Here is a 21,774-nt window from a genome sequence, read left to right as displayed (position 1 = left end):
TGAATCGCAACAAAATCGACCCGTTTCTGAAGCGGATGGTGACTGGCGATGAAAAGTGGGTCACTTACGACAACGTGAAGCGCAAACGGTCGTGGTCGAAGCCCGCTGAAGCGGCTCAGACGGTGGCCAAGCCCTCATTAACGGCCAGGAAGGTTCTGCTGTGTGTTTGGTGGGATTGTCAAGGAATAATCTATTATGGGCTGCTTCCCTATGGCCAAACGCTCAATTCGGACCTGTACTGCCAACAACTGGACCGCTAAACAACGATATTATCAGTGTTAGAATATGGCAGTTTTTGCTTCCGATCAGCTGCCAGGATTCATATTCTCAAGCTGGAGAGAATACAATATCGTTGCTTGCGTATAGCCATGGGGTGTTTGCATTCGACACATACGATGAGTCTCGAAGTTTTGGCAGGAGTACCCCCGCTTACTCTTCGATTCACAGAATTATCCTACAGATTTCTCATCCGTTGCAAGATCATGAATCCATTGGTGATTGATAACTTCGAAAATCTACTCCAACTGACTCCTCAGTCAAGTTTTATGTCTTTATACCATGAGTACCTTACCCACGACGTGCACCCTTCACCAGGCATCTCCAACCAAGTTTGCTTCCCATACTCCTGCAATTCCTCTGTCATTTTTGATCTGTCCATGCGACAAAAAATCCATGGAATCCCAGATCACCTACGCTCCGATTCTATTCCGCCGATATTTTCAGCAGAATATGAGAAAGTTAGATCTGATAAAATGTTCTTTACTGACGGTTCATTCATAAACGGGTCCACTGGCTTCGGCATCTTGAATGAAAATTCCAGTGCCTCTTTCAAACTCAAAGATCCTTGTTCAGTGTATGTCGTTGAACTGGGTGCGATATATTACGCATTAGGGATCATTGAAACATTGCCCATCGACCACTATTTTATTTTTTCAGACAGTCTCAGCTCAATAGGGCAATCCGCTCAATGAAAGTTGATAAATGCTCATCTTATTTCCTAACAAGAATAAGACAACTATTGAGTGTTTTGGTCGAAAAATTATTCAAGATTACCTTAGCATGGGTTCCCTCTCATTGCTCGATTCCGGGGAATGAGAAAGCGGACTCGCTAGCTAAGGTGGGCGCCTTAGAAGGCGCACTTTTTGAAAGGCAAATTGCTTATAATGAATTTTTCCACATTCCTCGTCAGTATACGCTCGTAAGTTGGCAGCGCATGTGGAGTGAAGATGAGTTCGGTCGTTGGTTACACACGATTATCCCTAAGGTCTCGACGAGAGCATGGTTCAAGGGATTGAATGTAGGTCGTGATTTCATTCGCGTGATATCTCTGCTTATGTCCAATCACTACAACCTAAACGCGCATCTCTATCGCATTGGGCTCGCAGCAAACAATCTTTGTGATTGTGGCGATGGCTACCACGACATCGAGCATATTGTCTGGTCGTGTGTCCGGTTCCATGCTGCTCGCTCTCAGCTCTCTAGAGCACTGAGAGCAAAAGGCAGACAATCGGATATCCCCGTCCGGGATATCTTAGGTAGCCGTGATCCTGATCTTCTGCGTCATCTATACCTGTTCCTCAGAAACGCCGATGTCAACGTTTAATGATGTTTCCTTCGTTGTGTCCCCGTTTCATATCCCTCCTATCCAAACGATAAACTTTTACTTAGTCGCGGCAATACATACACACACTCTTTACAGATACACGGGCCAAAGGTTGTGGAGTCCACTGATCATTCAACAAGAGCCAAAGGTTGTACCGCTTATGACAACTCTACACGAGCTGATGATTGCGCCGGCTAGTGACCATTCTATCCTGGATTCCTCAAGTCGAGAAAGACGCACCACGCTAGATATGGGGTACAGACTAGGGGGGCGTTGCTGATTAATGGTCAGCTGCATCCCAATAGCAGGTATCCCGTGTCGGGCACACGTACAGAGCATCGAAGACTGCAACATACCAATTATGAGAACACTTGTAATACTAACCTCGAGCCAACCGCGAGTAATCGGTTACATATTACTAACATAGTTGTAAGCAAACATTGTCGAAATATTGAACTCCCGGCCCTGTTAGGCTGACGCCATATGAGCCTTAATAAAAATATATATTTTGGATAAAAAAAAACTGGACCGCTTGAAGGTAGCACTCCTGAAGAAGAGGCCATCTTTGATAAACAGAGGCCGCATTGTCTTTCATCAGGACAACGCCAGGCCACACACTTCTTTGGTGACGCGCCAGAAGCTCCGGGAGCTCGGATGGGAGGTTCTTTTGCATCCGCCGTATAGTCCGGACCTTGCACCAAGTGACTACCACCTGTTTTTGTCCATGGCGAACGAGCTAGGTAGTCAGAAGTTAGCCACAAAAGAGGCCTGTGAAAATTGGCTATCCGAGTTTTTTGCCAATAAGGAAGCGAGCTTCTATAACAGGGGTATTATGAAGTTGGCATCTCTGGCAGACTGGTTAACCTGTTACACTGGAAGAAATCATTCGTAACTGGAGCTACCAAATCTTTAGTAGTCGAAATGAAAAAAATCTGGGCAAAATGCGGAAAGTCTGGACTAGACAAAGGACGGTCTAGCATCTAGACTTCCAGAGTTGGTAAAGCATTCATATATCTAGACTAAAGTGACCAGATGGTCAGAGGTCTAACGCGGGACACAAAAAACAAAACGTTATGTATATACGTTATGTCAACATAAACCATATGTCCTTGAAATTAAAACTGATCTGTATTATTTATAAGTATCTGCACTCAGTTGTGATTTTGCGGTGGTTTAGATTTTGTTTACGCCTGAAAATCACTCACTCAGTCAGAGCATTTAAGTGTGGCAAGCACGGTTTAAATTCTACAATTTTCTTCCAATTATCGAATGGAATGCTCGAAAATTCCAATCCATTTTTCATCGATTTTAGCGTTAACGTATGCATTAAAAAATGGACTAATTTCGGATGGCGATGAACAAAAAACCACAAAATATAATTTAATGGAACAAGTTTTCCTTAAATCTAACGCCAGCTCCACCTCACAGCGAAGGAGCGAAGCCACGAAAAGGTAAAATAACACGCCAACATACATCTTTTCATCGGCCATGGTTGAGGCTCCGGTCAACTTCCGTAAGGCCGCCAAGCACTTTCATTTACGATACTTCATCAAACAACCCTGCCTCTTCCTGTCCCGTATACACTAGTTCTTATTGAATACGTTAGGCCCTGACCGAGCTAGGGGACCAAAAATGAACTTTTCGTCTGACTTACGTTGTTCCCTGCGGATCAATAGGGGACTTTTACAGAAATCATTTTCTAATTTTGTTGCTGTCGTTTCCATTTGACACCCTCTACAAAAAAAATCCACTGTCGGTGCAATGAAACCAGCTCAACGTATTAATCTTCGAATGCATTGGAAGCTCTCTTGAACAGTCTGCTAAATAATAGTTTTTTTGAGGTTCATGCTTTTAATATTATCAACATGATTAAATGGCCAATGTTTTTTTTTCTACTGATTCACATTTTACAATGATGCGTTTCATTCGTCGTACCTAAATGTCTCGAAGTTTATTGCTATGAATGTGAAAAAAATAGATTACCTTATTGTATAACTGTAAATGGAAAAACAAGCGTATAGATTTGATAAATCGTTGATTAGGATCACACCATTGAGGAAGATGGCGGTTCCTTCGGCTGGAAGAGGCTTGGATGATAGCTCAGGAAATTGGATACTTTTGGCACCATAAAATTTGAATGTGGCTTGTGGAGAATGGAAAAACATACTTTGGATAACTACTACACACGGGATTTATTGTCGCGATCTTTCACATTTGAAGGTTGAAATTGGAATGGCAAATATTGCATTAATAGGGATCGATTCGTATGCTGCATCGTTGTATGCGTTCGGCTCATATTTTACTGCGCATTGGGTTATTGTGTTTGTTGTGATTGTGATTGTGGTAGGAAGGAGTGGTTTGGATGGGAAAAAGGATAAGGATGGGAAAGGAAAGTTGCTTTTTCGTTGCGATCCTTTTTCGCGATATCGGTCGCGAACAAGGTGAACAAACATATATTTGAAACTTTTCTTGATAAATCGTTGATTAGGTGAACAAACATTGGTTTTTATAAATCCATAATAACAATACGTCTGAGTGATAAAACCATATGCTGGTAGAAAAAATATCATTGAAACCAAAAGATATATGAATCTAATTTCTTTTTGTTATGATTTTAGTATTTTGGCACTGAGAAAAGAGTATCGATTGATCAATTTTAAAAATGTTTGTTATTTTTCTCGAAATAAAAACATGTCTTCACATCTGGCATCACTGATCATACCGAGAAAAAGTGACAGAAGTCTTTCCAGTCTACTAAATAAAACATTTCAATGAAACTCGTGTACTGGAATAGGATATTTTGTTCGTCTCGACAGTGACTGAAGCTGACACGAGACGATACGAATAAACGTTTTCTGGAATATGGCCCATAATCTCTTGAATTTATTTAGCAAATGAGTGTATTCAAACAAATTTCAAAACGCAAATGCCAAATGCACTTGCCAAATTTTTCATGTCAAAATTTTGCTAGTTTAATTATTTTGTCTATTCTCAGTAGTTTAATGTAAAGCGCTCTGTCTAGGTCATCGAATAATTATACAAGCGTGTTTTGGATTAAATTTGTTAAATACAATGGATGGAGAAAAAAAAACTTCAGAATTTCACACTGTGAATGATTAAGACCATTTCTAATGTGTAGTAGTTAGACATTTTCTAATCAAAACTTCAGATAACGTAGGCCCCCTGCGAAGAATTATCAGTTTGGATGTTTACGTTACACACGTTTTCAGTTCCGTAGCGAGCTAGAAATAATCTACGTTGCGAATATTTGGCGTCATATGTTCATAATGAACCTATCAGATTAAGACGCGTTACTTGGCGATTATGCAATGATCAACGTATTGATTGGTAAATATTTTCTAAAAAGACTACTTGTCCTTATACCTTTAGCCCACTAAAAGCGGGAAATGCATGCGCTGTTGACAGTCACGAATTCAATCATAGCTTTTTTACTTACGTAATCGATTCTAACACTTTCTCATATTTTGCAACCAAGAATGATCTAATCACTCTGTCGCTCATGGGGGTGTGATCGATTGCGTCATTTGTGTAGTTCAGATTCCCACTATTCGTTCGTTTGTTCTCTGCTGCAGCTTGTACGTTTTCGAATACGAATTAAGCCATCATTGATCGGTTATCTGTTAAAGAACTTGCGATGATTCCAAATCGGTGGGGTTATTTCTCGAAGTAGCTAGATTTAAAAATTGAAAAGTGTCCGAAATTTGCGATTACAAGTGTCGGTTCATTGCAGACGCGAACCAAACATAAACACATGACTTGAATACAGCAAGCACGTGTTCACGGTCGCTTTGAATAGATAAGAGATTTTTTTCTGGACTAATTCGCTACAACTGCTCATATGATCAGCATGATGGTGGTGGCTGGACTTGGACGACGATAATCATGCACAGGGCGGGTGCGATGCATTCTTTCCTTCTGTTTTCTTGTATTCGCTTCACGAGCTGTAAACATTCGAACAAATTACTGGTATACAAAAGTTTTTCATTTATATTCTCGTTCGTTCGATGAGATGGTTTAATAATATCTGAATGACCAAGGACATAGCGGTCACATGACATGGAAGTCATTTGAAAGTGAGAATTTGAAAAAAACATTACCGAAAAAACCCAGTGTCGGTTTGTGACCGGTGAAGGTGACAATTTTTGGTACATTTGCCGCAGTGTTGATGTTTTGTTTGGTCGCTATGATAATTATCATATTGTTGTTTAATTTGGTATAACAATATTAATTCATTTATTTTTTATTTATACTGTTTTTTAGATTTTCTGTAACACTATTTTTACATGGAACTTCGATATAACGTACACATTTTCAATGGATGAATTTCATGCCAACTTGCCTCAGGAGTTGGCAGCACCATATCAGATTGCAGTGAAACACTGTGGGTATCATTTGGTCATTTGAGCAACTTTGCATATTTGAAATCTCCAAAAAAATAGACTACTTCAGTTTTTTTCGTAATTTTTTTAAATCATTCCAAAATTTTGGACAAAGAATGAAATGTAGGAAATTGTTTAAATTTTCATAAAAAATACATTTTTTTTAAATTACACTGAAAAAAGTAAAAAAAATCAGAAAAAAATTTACGAAAGGAACAGTGCTTTTCTTCCAATGTATGGAATACTTGCTGGTAGTTGTAGGGACTATTCCGTGAACAGAATAAATCGCAGCAGAAAACAACTGCAACAGAAACGACCGCTCAGTAAAAGTGTAGTAGGCTAGAAATATTGTGGCGTGGAAAAAACATGATAGGCATAAATGCCTTACAGCCTAATTTCTATTATAAATTAAAATTTCGTTTTCGTTTTTCGAAATTTATTCTGGAGTTTATTCTGGAATCAAGGCGGCCTAAGCCGCTAAGATGACGCGATCCGAACCCACCACCGACCCACCGCCGGAAGCAGCGGATTCTCGCGCGCAAACTTGTGTTCCACTGATTGCCCGGTTAGTTTGAAACATAGGATACGATCCTTTAGCAATGTCCGATCGAACTTAGTATCACTCTACTACCCATGATGTATTTCCCGCGCCGTAATATTTCTAACCTACTATGTACACTTTTTTCTGAGCGGTCGTTTCTGTTGCATTATCTGCTGTGATTTATTCCGGGAACCGTACTATTCATATAATTTTCGTTCAGAATTTCAAACTGTTATGTTTCAAAATGTTGGCTCCCCTTCTAGTTTGATTTTTCATTATTATTTACTAACTCTACCCAAATAGCATCATATCAAAGTAATATGAGCTATGTTTCCGAGGGAATATTCTGAAGAAAGTCTAAATTATGAAATTCTTGGAATCAAATGAATGCTGATTTATAAGGTTATTTGGATTTACTATACTGTTGATATGAGGCTTCCTTTGTTGCGTTATTAATAGTGCCAATTACCGATGCAGCAGACCGAAAATGTGGGCGGTAAGGGACTGGGATTACCGACACATGATGATTGTTGCGTGGACATAGTAGCTAGAATAACACACTAAGATAGATGGTCAGTTGAGGGGCCCTGAGTTATGAGCTCATGATCGTTCGCTTAGTAGCGGACACGCAACTAATTAGGCTACGAAGACCCCTCTTCATTTTTCACATGTTAGATCCTTTTTTTAGATTCATTTTTCACTTGTTAGAAAATTGAAAAAGTATTCATTAGAAAAAGGGAAATTTTTCATTCTATCAAAACATTTTCCTGTAGTAAAATAACCTACAGGAGAGTTCTTGGAATCAAATGAATGCTTGAATGAATAATGTTAATTGGATTTTCTATTGGTAAATTAAACACTGCATTAAGGGGGTATTCTAGTCTAGAAATTAAAAAAAACTCGAATTTTTTTCTTCATATTTCTGAAGTTTAGATACTCAAGAATATACCCTGGTAAGGACTTTTCGACAATCCTTTTATTTACTGAGTTATTGCCATCGAGATTGTTGATCTGCGGTTTTCTTAGGCACCCTCCGCTTCTTGTATGCCTTCAAGGAGTTCCTGGCCTTAATTCCTTGAATCATTGGATTGGATTTGAACGTTTTGGTCAAATCACGCGTTGATACCGATCGATGTCGTTTGATGCCAGTCACTACTGTACGATCCAACATGGGCTGACTGGAACCAGGTTTTCCACCGGATCTAGGCATATCATTCAAGGAGAACTTGTTGTCATACTTCTGGATGATATTTTTCACTAGAGATGTGCCATCCGCTCATGAGCTGTTCCGAAGAATCGACTCTTTGAAGTGAGTTGACGCAGAACAGCTCGCAAAAAAAATCAAACAGCTCTTCAGCTCACTTTGATGATGATGAAGGAGAGAAAAGAGCTGTAGAATTGAAGAGAGTGTGTGAGCTGTAATATTCAAATGAACTGACCGTCTCTCGCTCTCCGTGTTATGATATCAGTTCAGTTTCATTTGTTCCTTGTCTTTTCAACTGTTATATTCGGGTTGACGGAATTGGGCTTTGTTTTAGGGGGCGCCAAAAATAATAATTGACTTTCAGGCAGAATGAGCACGTTTTTAAAATTCAAATTATGAATGAAAATTAAAATCTGTGTATTAAATTAGTCTAAAACACTTTGTTTGTAGGCGGTGAAAAAATCTCAAAAAATTCTTCTTGAAGACAATTTTATATTATAATGAAAAGTCTCAGTAAAAATATCGGAAATGTATAGACCAAATTGAAAGTCGCCACCAGATGTCGACTCTGACAACTGAGCTGAAGAGCTGTTCATAACGAACAGCTCTTCTAGATGAGCTGAGCTGATCTGAGCTGTTCATTAGGACCATTTCCATTTAAGGGTGGTCCAAAAAATCATTGTTTTTCCTCTGTTTTCCCAAAAATGATTTTTTCAAAAAATTCATAACTTTTGAACCACTGAACCGATTTAGATGATTGACATATCGAATTGAAGCCAATGAACTTTTAAAAAATATTAAACTTGCAAAGAAAATGGATTTTATTTTTGTTATTATTGATTGTAGTCGTATTTTTCCCATTTTTCCCACTACAAAAATTCATAACTTTTGAACCACTGAACCGATTTAGATGATTGACACATCAAATTGAAGCTTATGAGTTTTTTCCTTTAAAAAAATACGAAAAATTTTAATTTTCGTTTTTGTAATTATTGATTGAATTAGTTTTTCGTGATTTTCTCGGTTAAAGATGGAGGGCGCTATATTTTTTTTTATATTTTTCATGAAAAGCTAAGGATTTTTTACATAACATATCTTGATGCTATTTTTTTCGTTTTTAAGTTATTATTTTGCAAATCTAACATGTTTTAAGTCTTTGTTCTTCGTTGACTAGGCTAGACCTATGCATCTAGAATCCAAATCTGTTCAGTGATTCAAAAGTTTTTGAAAAAAGACATTTTTGGGAAAAAGTGAAAAAAAAATTTTTTTTGGACCACCCTAAAATTGAAATGGGCACCCTAATGAAAAAATAAGAAAAATGGGTCTAATGTTTTGCGATAAAGTACCATTTTCCACTTTTCACAATTTCCACTTTTGACGAAAATCTGAGAACCACTATATCGGTTTGCCATGGAACGGCTGTATAAATGTTGAACCATATGAAATGTCACCTCACCTCTCCACTAAGTGGGAAGCTAGATTCAGAACATTGATGAACGCAAAAAAAAGACAATTATTGCAAGGACACAGCAAACGCATCATGTGATTGTCTGTCCACTGGAACAATGATATCTTGGTAAACAGTAACCAACCATAAGCACAATTTAACGGCCATGCACCGGTGTCCCAAAACCAGATAAGATAGTCGGTGGTGCTCGTTCAAGAATAAATTGCTCTCGAGCACACAACTGTGGTAACACATGGTAACACGATTTTGATTCATAGGCTCGTACATTGGCTTATCAAGTATGATTGCGATTATAAGCGACAATCATTTATCGCTTCACGTTGTCTACCTGCTATCTGTTTCTTCGACAGCATCGTCTGCTCAAGCCAATGTATTAAAACTCTTTCCGATTAGCACCATCCTTCTATGTTGTTAATAATCTTGTCAAATACCTACCGTTGGTAGGTTCAATAACGTCATTCGGTGGATTTTAGATTTCAGGAAAAGCGATTTTTTTGTTCCGGAGTTCTAAATACTTTTAATTGGATTCCTAATCATAAAAGTGTGTCGTCATTGACACCATGAATAAGACCTATCTATGATGTAGATGAACATTCGGTGGCCTCTGATACCAATAAAACTTGAACGAGGCCATCGAAGCTAACGTAAGGTTCAGATGAGTGATAAACATGACGCTCGATGTTGAAAAATTAGAGCACAATCGAAAATTGATCACCTGATTCGGATAACATATAACTTATAGCACTGTATAGTGAACACAGTTTCCGAGAGTGATTAGCTTCATTACCGAAAGGCAATAAAATTGAGCGCGTCATCCAATCTAATAGATCCTGCCAATATGTTGTTGACCGATGAGGCGCGAATCATCTGCTCGGCAACTATTTAACAGACAGGCCTCTCTTCTGTGCGTTTTTGTTTGTTTTGATCGTCTCGCGTTAGTCGTGATAATACTGTGTACATATACACTTTGAATACTATATAAAAATAACTTGTCTACGTAGATTTGCGAGGCGAACCTAGCGACTGCTTGCTGGTTGGAGAGACATATTTTTAGAAAATTTCTCATTCTAACGTTTTCTACGTTTTATGAGGAGAAAACAAGCTCTTCAACAGTACCTTAGTTTGGATGCATTTTCAAATATGAAGACGAAATGTATTTGTGCATTTGGTCCCCTAATCGGTTTTTTTTAGTTCCATAGCAAGTGTCCACACCTCGCCATTAATTTCGTGTCAATAATCTATGAACATGAAACTATAGTTTGAAATATTAGCGAATGAATGAAACATCGGTTTTTAAATTTTCAATTACATTAACAAGCCGAACTATGTTGTTTATGTTCACATATTTTTGAAACGAATTATTCTTTTTTCTTAATTTTGCAAAAATTATTTCCCATGAAAAAAACCGAAATTTTAATCACAGTCCCTTTAAAGTTGTCCATGTTTATGTAGTTCCAGGTGGATGTATTGAAATCATGCTATAGATCTACAAACGAGAAGGGAAACGTATAACATTAGGATGTCCCATAAATTTCTTCCCCATTTTGTTACGAAATAAATACACGATACTTGTTGTTTAAGGTGGATTTATTATGTTATATATCAGGGTATGGACAATCGGTGGTCCGCGGTCTACCGGTCGCCCGCGTAGGTATTCCTAGGCGCCCACCAGCTGGTCCAGGATAGTGTCTCCTCCAAACGCAATGGATTAAATATCCCCCCACCTTTTGCCGTGATCATTTTATAAGGTGTTTATACCAACATCAATAAAACATATTAGATGTAAGAGTAGATATTTCGTCATTAAAGTTTCCGTTTTAATAAGTTCTTTCAAATTGTTAGTTGTTTAAAATCAACACATCCTATTGTTCGACCATAACTCGTATCAAAGCAAAACATTGTCGTGTTTTCTCCAGGCATATCATTAGTTCAATGACCAATTCAAAATGCTGGAAGCATTCAGCAGAAGGTTTCGAGAATCAATAAAAATTTAATTTTTGAACAAAACTTTGCCTTTGAAGACTGCGAATGCGAGTTTTAATGGAATATTGTAACTTTAATTTTGGAACTATGATAAGCAATGTGAATTAGTTGTACAGATTTTATTCAATTAAAAATTTCTAAAATTAAATATTGGGCCATATTATGTAATTCTAATTAAACAGATTTTTTCTTGTTAGATATATTTTGCTGTTATAGATGCAGTCGGGCGAGAGCTGTCGGCATAATTTTTCGAGTTGTTTGGTTTGCTTGTGGCATTCCTTATGTTTTGCTTCAAAAAACATTTCGGCAACATTTCAAAATATGCAATTTGTTGACGTTCGAAAAAGAACTCGATTCGATGAGATTCTATCGATTTACAAAATACGAAAATTTCTTCGATGTGATAGTTCTTCTTAAATGGCACTAACGTTCCTAGAGGAATTTCGCCGTCTCAACGTAGTATTACTTGCGTCATTTTCATTAGTACTTAGTTGAGATTTCTATGCCAAATGACACGCCTTGAATGCGTTCTGAGTGACTAGCTCTAGAATACGCGTGACCACAGTGCAAGACGGAGGAAATTTCTTTGATGAAAAATTCCCCTGACCAGAACGGGAATCGAATCCGAACCCCCGGCATGTTAGGTTTGACGCTAACTACTCGGCCACGGGAGGACCCCCGGTGTGATAGTTATAGGGATCGATTTAACCGTTCGACTTTTTTAATATAATAGGGGTTCATATTTTCAATAGATAGTTCTTATACTTCTAGTTAATTGAGGAATATGATAATCATCTTGGGTGTATTTTAATGGAAAACAAGCTGGCCCAAAATTGATTCTTTGATATGAATACATTCATTCATGTCTTCTTACTAAGCGAACGTTCGTGGGCTCAATCGCAGAACTCGCCATTGATTGATCTTTCAATTAGCCCTTTACATTTTTTTATTATAATTTTCCTTTAACTCGTCATTATAATATAAATTTATTTTCTGCCGCAATTATAGCTCAAGATTCTCAAGATTCGCTTGCAAATAACATGTTTCTTCGTTACATAGAATAGATGTTTGATACAGAAAAGAAAATTGAATGTGGGATTCTATTGCCATTTTCTCCTCACATCAACGGAACACGAAGCTTAATTCCGCAAAAAAAAAAGTGAAATCCAATTCGACTAACAACGATGTCATTGTAGGACACATCTGAATTGATGTTTTTTTTTTAACTTTCTCTCAAACCTTTTCGAAATTTTTGACCATCACATGAAATTGATGTGCGGGCAGAAACGAATACAACAATATAAAAACCAATTCCAATTTCGAACAAAGATAGCGCAAACATCGAATGGACTAACAACGCTTATCATGATGTAATTCTAGAACATATGGGAATTCTATTTTCCGACTTTCCTTTAGAGTTTTACGAAAATGTTCCGATTTTCTTCTCCGCTATATTGATGTACGAAAAGAAACGAATACAGCAAAATAAAGACAGCTTGAATCGGACCATTCCTTCCTCCGCTTACCAACCCATTTGACCTTCCATTTTTATTTATATAGATAAATGCTTTGTATGTTCATAAATAACAATTTAAAAAAATATCAACGATAATATCGATAATATTGATGAAACTTTGCAGAAATAAAATATTACTTATCATTTATTTTATTATATAGAATAATTTTCCATTGAATATTTATCCCTCTCAACGTCTCGGTCTAACAGATTGAGGATAAATACTATTGAAACAGAATGAAGTTGAAGAAAAAATATTTTCTGGAGTTTTTTCATATAATTGTACAGTGATTCGCATCTAACAGGACATCTAGCCAATTGGACAGACCTGTAATGCGACACGAATAATTGGATATTTGATCTTCTAATTAGACATTTTTATAAACATCATTTGTACCAATTTTTACAACACGATAATTTTTTAGGAGTGTTTTCAACCTAGATTATATATTTTGCAAACTTTTCTAATTATTTGTTAGATTTTCAATGATTTTGTTGTTTTAACTTGTGTTTTACATTGCGTTGGGTTTGTAGAATTACAGGTCGAAATCGCCTCTAATGCGAAACTGAGTGTATGTGTATTTTTTTTTGCTTCGAATAAATACAAATAACGCTTAAAATACACAATAGCAAAATTACAGAGACACGCATAGTCGGTGGACCGTGCGCGAGTACAGGAGGGTTTAAACTTTGTTTTATTGTCAGTGCTACATTCTTTTTCTAATGACTTTTTGATACAGTCAACGTTGGTAGACCGCGGCCTAACAATTGAACGATTAGTCGCCCGTAATGCCCAAAAGTTTGGCCACCTCTGTTATATATGATCCGGACTGTTCTATAGTCTTCTTCCATCTCCCAGAAAGCCTCATTGTGCACTCTTTCCAAAATTGTTAAAGCTTTTATGCAGAATATTAAACTAGACATTAACCTGGATATAATTTTTTCTTTCGTTTATGAATTTGAAAGGTTTAGCACGGTGAGATGTTTTTAAGAGTAGGAATAACTAATAATCGAATGGAGCAACGTCTGGGGAGTACGGAGGTTGAGATAAAACGTTACAATCAAATTGTAATAATTTTCGCATGCGGTCTTACATTGTCGTGATGGGAAACGACGCCTCGTTGGCTCGTCAATTTTCGTTTTTCTTCTGTAATGGTTTTCAATTGATCTAGTTATTTGCACTAATTGTCAGCATTGATCGTATTAACTTGTAAAAGAGCTTGTAGTACACTACACCCTTTTTGACGTAGGACTACGTCTTACTTAAAGGGAGCCAAATCAAAAAACAGGTCACGTTTTTATGAAATAAAGTTAACGTTAATATCTATTTTTGCTGCGAACGGATTTTTTGCATACCAATCGAATTGGAAATTTTCTAAGATTTGTTTGATATGCTATACATTACACTCCCATAGTCTGTATATGGTTTAAATTGATGAAAATTGGAAGCATTCCCATTTCCCCATACATTTGTTCTGGTCATGTGTGTGCTTTCCCGAACAGAGCTGTCAATAACGGGCAACTTATGCAGGCGCCATAATAGAAACAACGAAGGGGGATAGCGAAAAGAGAATATTTGCGGAGTAAACTTCACCCTTGCATGGTAAGTAAGTTGTCGCTAGCGTATGAGTATTGATCTCCTCTATGTTTCCCCTCGAGCAGTGAACGCTAGCGAACATTTTCCCTTGAAGTGTATCTGGCATTGCAATTGCGACCGAGAATGTAGAAACGATTTTTCATAAGCAGTAATTCTCACGATGTTTCATTTTTATCGCTGCAACTGTGTACATCTGTTATACGCGTGTTTGATGGTTGTTGAATGGCGATGCACGGAAGATGAATCTCGTTAAATACTGCAATGCGTGCATTGATATAAAGAAACAAATTGTGTATTGTTCTCGCAAAGGCTAGAAAGAATCGTTGCTTCTCGAAATGATTCTACAAAACCACGCAAGCCATTAAACCTTTTCAGAGTCCCCGGAACTTTTTACTTTCTACTTTATGAAATTTTGACGTATTCGCAAATAATATCCGAAATGATAAACCAACGAATTATAAAAATACGGAAGAAACTTATGGGACAACCTAATAATTTTGATTTCAACTGATAGCTTCTACGACTGATAGCTTCTTACTTCGAATTTAATACCCCAACGTATGCAACACAAAGTTTCCTAATTTACTACAGTTTGGCTTCTGTTCAGTATTCTCACTGTAAACATTTTTGGATATTGTTTCCGTGACAGATCGTACCCCCGAGGCCACATGAGCCAATTTTCATTGCTCCAAAAAACTCAAGGCGTTACGCGCGAATTGATTTTCATATCTATGTGAAGACTACATTACCAGAAAATAAAGCAGCATATGCATTGAGAAATCATTTCGTTTGCTACCGGAAGCATCCCATTTGTTTGATACTGTATTTGGGAATCGCTGCTTCTTTAACCCCTTCGTTACGAGCGTCGTCTATAGACGACATCCGCGCGATTAGCTGCGTGTACGAGCGTCGTGTTTAGAAGACATCATGGTGATACTGCACATCGATCACACCAGTGCGATATGCATACTTTTTGGCGCAGTGCTCCGTGCAGCGGTAGCACTCCGACGGAGCACATTGCCGTAGTGAAAGGGTTAAAACACATCAATGGGTCGAGCATGTAGCTAAACGAATGAAACGAAATAGAAAAAATATTGAGCCAAAAGAGAAGGCTAGCATGTATGCAGATGAATCGAAAGCTGCCGTGCAGTGAGATAATGAATGGCAGATTATGATGTGGTTCGATTTGACATGGTACCGTCCAAAGATTGCATCAGACGGAAAATGAAAAGTCTGAATGTGCTCAAGTATTCAAAATTGCAGCTAAAAGGTTGAGAATAACAAATTTGTTTTATATTTCTACCCGATTTATTAATTTATATGATCCCCAGATCAAAGACACAGCGAGAAATATGGGGTCAATCATTACTACGCATCGCAGTATAATTTGAGTTTAAACCGAAGTCTCGCCAATCCGACCCATTTTTCGCATAAGCATCTTTCTAGAAGTGGCATCATTTCATTGAACACTGATGAAACTGTTGGTTGAGCCTTACCAAGTAAAGTTTTCTCCTTCATTACATTAATTTGGTACGGCCAGAAATCAGAAGATTCAAAACGGCCGCTAATTTCAAAGCTGCAGGAGTAGCAGTGCTTCTGAAAGTTGTTTGGAACATGGTTGTATCCGAAATATTTTGAAATGCTTCTCGACTAAGACTGATATACTGCCGAAAGCTTGAAACAAAAGAATAATTATTATCATTTATATCGGAAACGTATATAAGACAAACTTACTCATTTTCACTTAGCGAAAGAGAGTCACTTTTATCCCTCAACTCTCGCCTCTGTGGAATAAGCTTGTTCTCTTCTTCACTATCACTATCGTCAAAAACCATTTCGCGATCTTTTCTTTTTAATCACAATTCTAATATAATGTCAAATTTGTTTTTCGGCATTGATATTTACAATAACCGTGAAGTTTACGTGTTTACAAACCCAAAAATTTGACAATTCTCTTCGAGACAAATTTTGCTCGAAATCTAGTACACTGAAAATAATAATTCGAAAAAGATACAAAATATTAAAATCGATTTGATTCGAGTTTGAATTATCTCGAAACGAGTGACTCGTTTCGAAATGCGCAATGTCACCCCAGATTTCCAGATCTTTGAAGTTAGTTCAGGAACTGATGAAATTCCAAATTAAACGTTTCGGATCTCTAACTCCGTCAATTTTTTTTCAATATTTTTCAAACTACAAATAACGAATTCATTATTTCAGTTCTGAATTGTATCATCGTCAGTTTATAGGTTGAAGATTGCTGCACAAATTGAGATATTATTCCCATTCATAACACAAAATAATATTTTACATACATATAATAGTTGAAGAATAGAAGAAAAGCTTTCACTTACCTCCCTTGGTGGGGGTACGATGCGTGCAGTGTTGGGCGCGGTATCCAGTGATCATTTCATAGTCGCCCGAATCTCTACGCAGCGGGAAGGCAATCTCGATAATGTGATCGCACGGCTGCATCAGCATCAGGATACCCTTGACCTTCTTGCGTTTCTCCTCCAGCGAAACACGGCTCTTGATGTCCTCGATCATCTTTTCCTCGCAAATTTGGCAGGCCCGATGGAAGAAGTACTCGACCATGTCGAAGAAACGAGGATTCGGTGCGGTAGCTACATTCTTCAGACGCTCGGGAATCTGGTGCTCGGAGTAGTTACGGTGTGGCTGTTGAGTAACACTGGCGGTGGCGGTCACAGCCTTTACCAGGGTGGAAACCTCCTGTTTGAGCGCAGCGCTCTTGGCGATCGTTTTGAGATGGAACATTTTTTCGCGTCTGCCAATGGTTTGAGATATAATGAAAAAAAAAGAGATGTTTCATTCCATCTAACGTGTTTCTTGGTCTGCTTATTAATATAATTTTCGTTCGTTACTTTGCGTAAATTTGGGACGAATCATAAGTAACTTTTGTTCCAGATTTTTCAGTATGTTTTCCCTGATGATTACCGATGGCGATCAACAGTCGATTGTGAGAGTTGAAAAAACATCCCGCCCTTCGTTCGCCTTCAGAAGTCGTATCTCTAACACAGATTTTAAAAACCCATTTCTAACCGTCACACCAAATATCGGTTTGTCAAGTAGGCATAGCATATTTTCTCACTTATCGTTTTAACTTGAGAGCAATAGGCTCATCTTAGCATTCGATGTTACTTATGATTCGATCTAAATGTTCACCTGTCCTTGTTGTCGACGATATTCTTAATAACCTAGCTAATTTAGGATACGAAGCCATTGGTTTTGCTGATGACATTATCATTTTAGTAAGGGGTAAATGTTGTGCGATGCCCAATAAAAGTCCCACCGATATGTACATATGTTGTCCTAAACATTAATCACCGCAGGCGTACGGTTAACTGTGTCGACATAACGGCGGGGTAAAAGTCCGACACCGCATAAACCGTTGCTTATCAACCGTTGGTCCTCGACTTCACTTTGCACCTTCAACGAGCTCGAGGTAAGACGTTCTTGCATTGATACAGCTACGCTGGGTGATTCCCTAATAATATGATATTTAAGAAACGCACAAATGTGAGTATACTATTTCCAATAGAATGCAAACAGCCCTCAACTGGCACAAATGGTACAACTTGAGGGACTTAGTGCCAATCCTTTAAAAACAGTCATAATTCCATTTACCAGAAAAAGAAAGTATAAGATTCCATCTTTTAGAATGGAATGTGTATAACAGGAGCGTTCAAAACGAACCAAATAGTTAGGTGTCATGCTTGACCAAAAGCTAAATTGGAACGACCAACTGAAGTATGCAATATCTAAAGCCCTGACTGCGCTCTGGACTTGTAGTAGTATATTCGAGAAAAAGTGGGGACTAAAACTGATAATAATTCACTGGATTTACTCAGCAATTGTGACACCCAGATGCTTCCCTTGTGTGGTGGCCTAAAGCTACACAAATATCAAATATCAGCTTGCAATTTCGAAGCTGAAACTTCAGAACATTTACTGTGTCAATGTAATACACTAATTAGGCGAAAACTGCTAATTCTTGGAAAGGGCGTTCTATTCTGTATTCCGAACGATTCGAAATATTTCGAACGAGTTGATAAAATTCCATTCTGTATTTCGTTCGATCTGTTACTCTTCGAACATTAAATGGGCATAACGTTCGAAATAAGGAACGCAAAATTATAACTCGCACGAATTAACGGTTTCGAACGAAATGGAAATCCGCCGGAATACAGAATAGGGCTGTATAACTTGTTCCCTGAGTGATATGACGAACTGACACTGCATGTATATCAAACTGGAGTGCACTACAATAGATCAAACTAATGGTCGCAAATTAATAGGGTTACCATTTGTTCTGATTTTGAGATCTATTTGGGGCGTCCTGAGTTATTTTTCACAATATAGCATTTGTCCTGATTATCTCGAGAAATTCGATTTTGTGGCAGAATCAGAATTATTTTCAGTGTATTATGTTTTTGAGTAAAACCTTTTTATTGAAGACCAAAGTTTTGTGCGAATATAAAGAGTAGCAGTTGAATCTTCCACGAGATCCTTCAACTATTTTCATTTAGATATTTTGTTTCACTGGCCACGGTGATGTTTTTGTGTTTTGTCTGGATATCACAAGTTATTTTTTTTTCAAATGTCTGAACGAAAGTGTGACGAATTGCGCCGGGAGTACTCCTTTTTCACAAAAGATGTTAAGGACTATGAGGCTCATAGCGGTATTTAGATTTAGCCATTTTATTGAAACTGAAGTTTGAAATCAACAATGAAACATTACAGGTAGATCTGATTAGGAAAAACATATCCAAACTCCGAAACATTACCAGAATATTCCATTGGCATCATATTGAAAATTTGGGTTGCAGAAGGAGTTCTTGCGTTTCATACCCGTGGCATGTATTTCGATACTATTGCACTTGATGTTTGATGACTTTGAAACCGCAAAAAGAACTCCTGAGCTCATAAAAAGACAGAAATCATCATCGCCGATGTATATCTACCGCTTGGATCGCCCAAGAAATATGCGAGATAAATAAATTTACGTGTTTTTTACTACATCTGTAATAATCGCAATGGTTTGGCCGTAATCGTAGCTGTGGCAAGAGTTCGAGGTTCTTATCAAGCGATGGCCACTAATATTGTCCTCCTTGTATACTAGATCCACGCACAAAATTGGTACATCAAAAGTGAGGCTTGGTCCGTCAAATACGAGAATGAAGGACACCACAGGGACAAGAACAGAGTGTAGCTTAGTTTTTTCAACGAAATAGAATTGTATTTTCTAATCCAACATTAAGATACAATATCACAACCACAAGCAAAATACAATTGGTGTCACAAAATACCTTCCATTCGTTACGTAATATCAATGTTAGATATATCAATGTGTTATATCACGTTCCAGGATTCGGAAACAATAAGGTGATGCCTCAGCGGATGAATTATTAGTAAAAGTTAATCAGAAATACGATTGGAACAACATTAACAGAAATTATTTTCGATACACGATACGTGGATAAGAAATGCTAAAGAGGACAATGATTGTAAACCGCCCATCGTTCCGCATGCCGATCGATAGGAATTAAGAACAAAAAACAGATGACTGAAGAATTGAGTCTTTTTTGTAAAAGACGATTACAGGCACGCGCGTTTAGGAAAAAAAAAAAATATCTATGTGTAAGAGCGACACTCGAGTACAAAAAGTTATGAAAAAAAAGAGATATGCTTCGCAAATCAGTTCCCCGGGGGAAAGGAATTTGCTCGATTATTCCAAGTGGTTTTTCGCTACCTTCCTGTTTTCTGCACTGCACACTTTCACTTTTTACTCCGATCGCTACAGCGCACTAAACCGAGTGAAGGCGAGGAAATAAAATGCACAATATATGGAGGGTATGATGATGAATCACAAGAACGAGAACAATATCCGCGTAGAAGAAAAGTCCGCACACTCTCCGCTCTCTCACGATTCGTAGCAGTCTGCTCCGATAGCAGAACCAGGTTGATCGCCGCTCGGGAAAGGACTTGGCTGCGAATGGACCGAGTGAAGCGGTTTTATGCAAAAAGTTGTACCGCGGTGCTATCGACAGGGCTGCCGGCTGGATGGCTCATTAGATCACTTGTAGCTTATAGTCATTCATGTCCAGATTTATCCCGAAATTTCATTCAATTATAGTCGTTTTGCATGTTTTTTTATGTACGTTTTAAAAACAAAAATACTGCGACACAAAACTGCTGTCATTTTTGTTCCTTCATTTTTTTTGTTTCCTTTATTTTATCAAGTACTAGCTGTACACTGCTGTACCCAATGTGCCACACTTTACTGTGACACATTGTGGTTGCATGGTTGAGTTGAATTTTTCATTTTTTATGTTGTAACAACAATCCTAGATGTGTTTGGTTGTTTTGTATATTGTATCATAGTTTGAGCTTAATCGGTCTCGTACTTTTCGAGTTTTTACGCGCACACAAACGAACAGAAAATTTCTATGTATATAGGAGATAGATGAGGGAAATCGATAAATTTTAAATCACTTCGAAACACAGTTTCAGTTCATAATTTTGTCAAACACGTGGAAAAAAGATGTTTCCATCACATAGAACACATATTCATTGCTGAATAGTCGATTTTAATTAGAAGCTCAATTTCAGATACGCACTCTGGTCATATATAAAATCATTTTTCTTAAAATTTTCCAATGTTATATGCCGTTACAACACTCCTTGCAGTGGGTTGTATATTGTGTCCAACTTTGAGCTCAATCGGTTCCGCACTTTTCGAGTTTTTGACGCGTACACAAACGAACAGAACATTTTTATATATAGAGAGATATAAATGTACGAAAGAAGTATGTATATTCTCACGTTCTCACCAATTTTCCCCTTCTGTTTAATTTCTTATGGACTTCCCATTCGCATTGAGTCTATTTCTCAAAAATCCGGATACAACTTTATACCATGGACAGACATACAACTGTACTAGCGCTGTACGTGTACATCGCTGTACAGGTGCCATCGTAGCATGACACACATACTTTGGGGCTGTCCACATACCACATGGACAGAAAAAGCACGATTTTATACTCCCCCTCTCCCTCAGCGAACATTTAGTTTACCCCTCCCTCTGTTGTCCACGTGGACATTTTGTTTGTTAAACAAATCAAGAAATCAATTGAATTATGCCACAATCAAAATTAATCAAATGATTTGAGGAAAAACAATCAATTAAATTAATATTTTGTGGAAAAATTGACTCTATAAGCATTCGCGGTTGGTTTCTATTCCTTTGTTTTCCACTAATATTGCACGAAAATTTCGATGTAACGATGAGAATGCATTTTTTTTATTTCTCTGAATTGACGTCAGGCAATATTAACCCTTTCAATACGAAAGTATGCTTCGCCGGAGTGCCACCGCCAGAGATGCCATGCTTCCTGATTTTTCAGGATTTCCCAGACTTTTTAGCACGCTCCCTGATATCCTG

General features: G+C 37.7%; 1 protein-coding gene across 2 annotated transcripts in view; it reads right to left on the bottom strand.

Moving 5' to 3' along the window:
- The window catches only part of LOC129763845 (glutamate dehydrogenase, mitochondrial), a 33,200-nt gene extending 12,874 nt beyond the window's left edge, over positions 1 to 20,326 (bottom strand). For both annotated transcript variants that reach the window (XM_055762919.1, XM_055762920.1), the window contains exons 1-2: positions 20,083 to 20,326; positions 16,667 to 17,097 (exon numbers count right to left, since the gene is read on the bottom strand). In XM_055762919.1, coding sequence (XP_055618894.1) covers positions 16,667 to 17,087 — 421 coding nt within the window. In that variant the 5' untranslated portion in view covers positions 17,088 to 17,097; positions 20,083 to 20,326. The remainder of the gene's footprint in view (positions 1 to 16,666; positions 17,098 to 20,082) is intronic.
- Positions 20,327 to 21,774: the final 1,448 nt, after the last annotated feature.

Source organism: Toxorhynchites rutilus, chromosome 1, assembly GCF_029784135.1.
Source record: "Toxorhynchites rutilus septentrionalis strain SRP chromosome 1, ASM2978413v1, whole genome shotgun sequence".
NCBI lineage: Eukaryota > Metazoa > Arthropoda > Insecta > Diptera > Culicidae > Toxorhynchites > Toxorhynchites rutilus.
The sequence above is the reverse complement of the archived record's forward strand: the minus strand, read 5'-3'. Positions and strand labels throughout refer to the sequence as shown.